At 30.6% G+C, this 7,694-nt stretch overlaps 1 protein-coding gene across 1 annotated transcript in view; it reads left to right on the top strand.

The window, feature by feature from the left end:
- Nucleotides 1-4,033, top strand: part of LOC109858373 — a 28,213-nt gene extending 24,180 nt beyond the window's left edge. The window contains exon 4 of the mRNA XM_020435530.1: nucleotides 3,943-4,033. Coding sequence (XP_020291119.1) covers nucleotides 3,943-4,033 — 91 coding nt within the window. The remainder of the gene's footprint in view (nucleotides 1-3,942) is intronic.
- The last annotated feature ends 3,661 nt before the right edge of the window (nucleotides 4,034-7,694 follow it).

The following is a 7,694-nucleotide window of genomic DNA, read 5'->3' on the forward strand; positions in this document are numbered from 1 at the left end:
AGAGAGAGAGAGAGAGAGAGAGAGAGAGAGAGAGAGAGAGAAATATCTTAAAATATATATTGAAACTTAGAAAAACACTGCTTAACTATTTCTGCTTAAATGCAACAATTGAGTTTATTCGAATTTAGTTCGTCGTACTGAAATTATATCAGACCGTCTATAAACCGATTTACAGAATACTTAGCGGAGATTCCGACAGATCTGATAGTAATAGTTTTACTCTCTATGTGCACAACAAAAGTTTCTTTGTATTGTGTCTATGAAACACGTCGAAAACAAACAATTTTTTCTAAAAGAAAACGATGAAATGTGAAAATAAATATTCATGACTTTCAACATTACTCGTTAAACAATATACGTTTAAAACTGAAGAGAATAACATTTTCTTTTAAGTATTTTCTCATGCATTTTACAATCTCGCACACACGTTTTCCATTGAATATGTATGTTGTACATACATAGTGCAATTCGCTTTTCATATTCTCCTCTGTCAATGAACAAAGTATTGAACTCGTTTCTGTTATTTTAATTTCGGTCGCGATAAAACGGGCACGTTCATCCGCCGCGAGATAAACGAAACATGTATTATTTTGCTGCGCTAAAGATAGCTCACGTCGATTCTCTGACTGTTTTGCAGCGCACAATTACGTTTTTAGTTCGTTCGTGGATCCACAGACATCTCTCTATAATACATTTTTAATCTACAATACACCTATATTACAGATACCTATGAGATTATCCTTGAAAAATCATTAATGTGCGCATCGCGTAATAGCAAAAAATTCTTTTGGAGTTTTTTCTAGGCCGCGCCGATTGTGTTAAAAACACGAATGGTATTTTTTTTGAATTGGCAATAACGTGTGCTATTTATTGTTTTATCATGCGCATTGTATCTTTAAGACTAGAAAATATATGTTTCTCATGTTTGAACATGTGCCTTTAAACATGTCAAAATTTCTCTCACTAGATGGCTACGAGACAAACTACTTTCTCGTATTCGAATTTTATTCCAACTTCTATATAAGGAGCTGAACGAGAACGAAAAATTAAGATCATACTTCACAGGATCAGTTCTGTAGGAGTGTGTCTCATACCTCATCCCTAACATGGGTGTTGATACAACCACGATGATGAGGAGAATCCCACTTTCCTGAGCGTGAGAACGACAGTAATTCCCAACTGTTTGGAGAATTCTGTTATCGATGACCGTTCACTCTTTGCACTCAGTGCAAAGGGGATGGAAGGTAGGGCTTTCTGAGTGGTTGGTTCTCTTTTAAATAATAACAAAATTTTCCGAATTTATCAAAAAATCCTTGAAAGTTATTTTTTTTACCAAAAGATTTGCTTTGTTTGTTGTAACTCTCTAGTTTGCAGTACGGATTTGTATTTCTTTTTTAATATATCTAAATCTCGTAGATTTATATATAATGGAATTGTTTTGTGTTGCATTTTTACTTGTTGACTAATACGAAAATATACTTTCCTAGAAAAGTAAGTTTTTCTAGAAATGTAATTTTCTAGAAAAACTATCTACAACGGATTTCTGAATTGTAGACTTATCTACGACGGATTGACTTAAATCGATTTTTGTGTTCTTTCAAACGTTAGAGAAATACCGAAGCAGAGGGATATACGTACATGCAAGATCTCATTTCTCGATCGGCCCAGTGGTCTCACGGCCTTAATGCAGGGGCTGCGAGCATGGAGAATTCCCGTGTTCGAATTTGCTCGACACTTTAAAATTTTTTCCGAGTCGATCCCTTTTAATTGAGTTGATCGATTGAAAGGCAAACTAAATTGAATCTTCAATAATTAATTCGAGTCTCGAATTAATTCTCCTCCTAAAAACGGTCTTAGTTACTTGAGCACGAGTTCCAACACAGTTGAAGGTACCTATTGTGAAAGCCGACCGTAGTAGTGGCACTGCGCATACTCAGACTGGCGTCTAGACTACATGTACATTATTACGTACGTATGACTTGTTTATTTGTGTGTAAATATATAAAAATATAAATATTATATAATATATAAAAATATATAAAAATATAAATATTATAACAAATATACATATATTGTATATTATAACAAATATACATATATAACAAATAATCGATAAAACTATATTTGTTTTATTTTATTTTATTTTTTTATTTTATTTTTTTTAGTTAAAAAATGTTGATTCAGTGCGATTTCATATTACGACTTTAATTCACAATTTTACGTGTGTGTACCTGTATAGATAATTTTTATTGCTAAGGAAAACACATTAACAGAATCATTATCGTTAATACTTTTTTTAGTTTCTTAAATAATATTTACTTCTCTCTCTCTCTCTCACTTCACTTTAAGCGTAAGTAACGTAATTACGTTTTTTTTGAAAATTGCTATTGAATTGAAGTTAAATGTCCATTAGTTAGAAAAAAGCTAATTTTGATTTTATTAGAGAGTTTTATATCGCGCGTTTGTGTTATGTTCAATTTAGCCGCGAGGAGTCAAGACTTAAGAATCCATTATGTTTTAACAAGATTGCTCGGTTGTCCGATATTGTTCCTAGCAATTTGTCTTAAATATACGCCTTTCTCAAAGTATTTGACATAATGAAATAGTATATAACACGTTAAGCTAAAAGTGTTCCGAATCAGGACTTAAAACATTATGCGATGAGTTTGATATCCGATAAAGTAACAGTCATCGCGTGACTTTTGCTTACATATAAGATTATTACGATTGGAATACGACGTGAAAATATGTGACACTGTGTGTCCTAGGATTCGCGTAACAATGACGTCTTGAAGCCTTGAAATGTGTTTTTATTTGTTCGCACTTTTATGACTTCAGCAACATTAGATGTATGCGTTATTTTCTGTCAATTATAAAAATAAGAAAATAAAGATAGATTGTTTTAAATAAATTTATCTCGAGTAAAAAAAGAAACCATATTCGATTCGTTTCCTGATATCAAAGTAAATCCACGTACACAACTTCTTCTGCACTTTATCAGAAAAGTTTCTTAGGTTAACGTATATTGTTTGTGAAGTTTGCAAAAAAAACAATTACTAATGTTGCAAAAATATTTGAATTTAGATATTTTCTTTAAAGGAGTTTACGTTCTTATATGTTTGACATAATATTATAGTATAGATAACTTTATATAAAAAGAACTACGTTTTAATAAAAAAACGTTTAATAAAAAAGAACTTCTAATATTGTACCATAAATATTTTTAGAGAGACAGCACATTTACTTGTGCACTATGTTTGCAAATAATTAATTAGAAACGTTTGCGCAAATTTGTTTTACTCTATAAGCAGTAATATATTGGCATTGATAAAAACTGATAGAAAGATATAGAGAATTTCTGCAGGAACAAGTTGAAAAAGAAGATTTTCATTGATAAAGAGTTCCCATCATCGGATAGTTGAGTGAAGCAATTTGATTTCTTTTTCCGGCGATTGTACGTGTTAATTGCTTCCTGCAACGAACTTCTATTGTTATTTTTCTTTTTTTTAGTTACGTCGCATACGCGATTGAAAATTTTGCGTGTCCTGTTTCTTTTATGCGAAATTCCATATATCTACATACTCTCCATTATGAAAACGGTATTTTTATTATACATTTCGACTTTCCAAGTCACATGTCCTACAAGTCCCATGAATCTTGCAAAAGTCGAATCTCAAGAATGCATCGGCATAAAATCGCAGTATAAAAGAATAAATCTGCAATTCTTTATTTTTCCAGTATAATCTCGACGGATCTAATTTTTTACAATTTCTTTATTGACTTTAATAATATCAAATATTATACGATATTACAAAACGAATAAGTAATTTTACATTTTTCTTGCGTTTTTTTAGATTTTAAATTATAAATATATACACACTATTTCATAATATAGCGTTTAGATCAGCTCATATTATTTAACTTAATTGCGATTTCATATAGATACGAGTCACGCAAACTCTGGTACAACTGGTACAACTATTGCCACGTGTCAGAAGTTCCTTTGCACTCGCAGTTATTAAAATCCGTGTAAGTGTCAAGATTTTAGCGTATGGCGATTCGTGTAAGAGGTTCAATATACCTTGCAGATGTTCGTCTTGATCTAACATAGCTTGCCATCCATAATACTATGTCAGGTAATGCAGTTAATTACGCTTTACTATGCTTAACTAGCTTCAGCTACCGCTGAAAACATCTCCGCATGTTACCTCTAATCAACTAATTTACGTGTATACATATTGAACATGTTTGTTTTACACGATATCTTTAGACCTTCAGGGAATCGTGCATCCGTTTATTTTCAAGTTCTAAAAGTAGAACGTGTAACGCGGCGCGTGTCTATAACAAAGAGTAACTTCAGTTTACGGCATTGATGATGCTCGTTCTCTATTTCATTACGACATGATTGTGAAAACAATTGCAGTCGGCGTAAACGAAGTAGCAGCGTTAATTTGTACGACGCAGTCTCCCGTAAAACAGTGACGCATAGTTAACGTATTTATCACTCAATATGAAATACGTATTTATCAATAATATGAAATAATTTATCATCATCATGATGTATATAGTATACATCATATATAGTATACATATATATTTACAATAGTTGTGCTGCAAAAAAATTTAAAGAATTTAAGGAATTTAATGTCACTGTGTACACGTATGTGTTACGTATGATATTATATCTTATATTTTATGCACATAAAGTTTTCTGTGTGTCGCGTCTACACAAAGCTTTGTGTAATCATTTCTGAATGCTTAAAATTTAATGTACATATTCTTCGTACGTTCATATTGTAATAACAAATTAAATATTCGGTGTCATCGGATGAAGCTTTTAAGCTTCTTATACATATTATATATGCTTCATATGTTTACATATTGCTCAACGAAAAGAGATACTTTAACTACTGCGAGCTGTTTGCTAAGAATTCCATAATAATATATTACGCGAGCAAACAGAATCGAGATTAATCTCAAAGGAATATTTAAATATTCCAATAATAAATTATTTTTTTAGTTTTTAGTGTGTTACATTGTCAAATAAAATTCTCATCAATTACTTCGAGCTATGCAAATTAAAAATTTATTAATACAATTGCAAATATTTTGTGTATAATATATATAACATACATTTTACAGGATGTTGAAAAAAGATGGTATCACAAATTTTAGGATACGTGTATATAATATACGTGAAAACAAACCAAAAAATATAATAATAAATAAGCAGTAACTTTCAAAAATCATTTACTTTTTTGAGTTATAAAACATTTAAAAAAATAAAAAATAAATTTAAAAAAATAAATTCAATTTACAGATGTTCAATGTGCTCTTTGTTCATTTCGAGTATGCATTGTATAACGTACATTTGCATGAGATCTCGCTCGTTCCACATAAGCAAGACTTTTATTTATGAAACATTTGAAGAGGTATACGCCACATCAGTTGACACAATAGATGAACTGACGCAAAAAATTGAAAACTGTTGTCAAGAAATACGAGATAAACCTCTGAAATCTTTGAACGTGTTTGATCTTCAATAAGAAAGCGTGCTGAATTGTGTGTTGTGAAACGAACGGAGGTCACATCAAGAGCATTTGCTGTAGATTAAATTTATTTTTTAGTTTTTACTGCAAAAAATGTTTTATAACTCACAAATAAATAATTTTTGGAGTAGTGCCTAAATCTTTGATTGTTTTTACGTGTACTAAATACTCGTAAACTTTGATATCACCTTATTTCAATCTTATTCTTGTATATGTTACATAAAGTATTGTTTTATCTTCTAAGAAATTGTTAGAACACAAATATTGTAAGATACGTGATAAAAAATTAAAACTTTAATACAATTAATTATAATACAATTAATTAATACAAAATTATAATTGTGCATTTGTAAAACGTATTCATTGAATATTTTTTTATCTCATCGGTATTGTGTCGTCATGATCTTACATTCTTTGAATTTATGTTAATATCATATTTTTCGGCGTAACCAACGTCAGTAATATCTGAAATGAATAATGACGGCTAGCAATATGGTTAATTAGTGAGTGTCACGCCTCGACTATCACATGCAGTGATGCACCGTTAGGCATGCAATTGCTAGTTTCGGCGGATAACTCAAATTGAAAAGGTAATAATGACAAAATGTACTATAAATGTATGATCTTTATTATATTTTCCGAATTACGTCATGCGAAAATATTGCGAGAAAATAATTACTAATAAAATAGAATTATACATACTGAATAGTATTTTAATTATAAACAAGTCTAGTCATATTATTAACTTTTTAGTAGACTCATGTGTAACATATATTATTGTATAGCAACGACTCATAAAGGTATATATTTTTCTTCCATGCTTTTTAGTTTTTACATGTACGAATAGAAGATCGACACGCAACAGACATTTTGGGCTTATCTCTTTTGCTTTTTTTTTTCTAGAGATTTGAAAACGTAGCATCCTTTTTACCTAGTTGTGTGATTTCCCCAGAGGGACATGCTATATTTTGCGAACAAACAACGGTTTCTCATAGCGATGTTGATAAAACACAAATAATTGAAATCTTATTTTTTCTAGTTAAATTAGCAAAATATAAAAGATAAAAGCAAAACACACAGATTTAAAGTAGAAGAACGAGTAAAAAAAAATATATATATATATATTTGTTTCAAGTTTTTTCTGTTCGCAAGAAGCGGTGTAATATTCCTTCAACAGAGATTACAAATTCTTTATATTTACATGTAACATAGCAGAATAAACCACATTTACTTAAAATGAATTAATGTTTCCCGGCGAGACAAGTTTCTCCGAGATAGAATATAAAAACAAAGAGAAAAAGCGGCTATGTCGCACGCGCAATAAATAAACAAAAATAAAAATTTGCCAGGGACAAAACCTTCTCAGCTAGGAGGTGCAAAAAACTACGTGAGTGGGAACGTACTGTAGTTAACAAGATGAAGTGCTTTTGCATTAGTTTTCGTCGCAAATAGCAAGGTGTTAGCTTTAGCCATATAATCCTATTGAAATTTCGAATAAGTACATTTACCTGCAAACACAGTCGCGTAACTAACCTAGCGTTGTGTATAATTGAATTACGACAGAAAAGCATCCACGCGCAATAGTTAACTATTTTGCAACGTACATTTCGAGTTTCGAAAACATTAAGTAGTCATCAATTTATATCGAGATGCAGATTTGGAGAAAACGAGATGGAATATGTGTCAAAAAATTTGCAAAGTAACGAACGTTTTAAATAGAGTATTTTTGATCGATGTATTTTTAATGAAATTGAGAACACGTGAAAACAACACGTTGCTATTTGACTTTTTTCTCTCCCTAGAGAGAAATATCGCGTTATCAGCGATTCAGTACCGGTATCATGATTCAGCACGTCTCCGTGTAGTAAAAGATTAAGCGAATTGTAGCAAACGAAGCCTGACTATAGTTAAATCCAACGTAATTGGATAACTTTAATTATGGTTTAGATATATATATATGCTATATACTAACTTTTTTTCTATCAAAATTTGCTACGATAAACACATTTATGAGAAGAGAGAAGCAAAAGAAAAAATATATCAAAGTTATTTATGATTAAAAAATCGGAAAATGCAAAACTGTTCAAATATGTACTTAGAATAATGCGAGAGAGCTTAAAAGTTCTTATTAACATTATATTACCA

This window comes from Pseudomyrmex gracilis, unplaced genomic scaffold (genome assembly GCF_002006095.1).
Source record: "Pseudomyrmex gracilis isolate BER0280 unplaced genomic scaffold, ASM200609v1 scaffold_200, whole genome shotgun sequence".
In the NCBI taxonomy this organism is placed as follows: Eukaryota; Metazoa; Arthropoda; class Insecta; order Hymenoptera; family Formicidae; genus Pseudomyrmex; species Pseudomyrmex gracilis.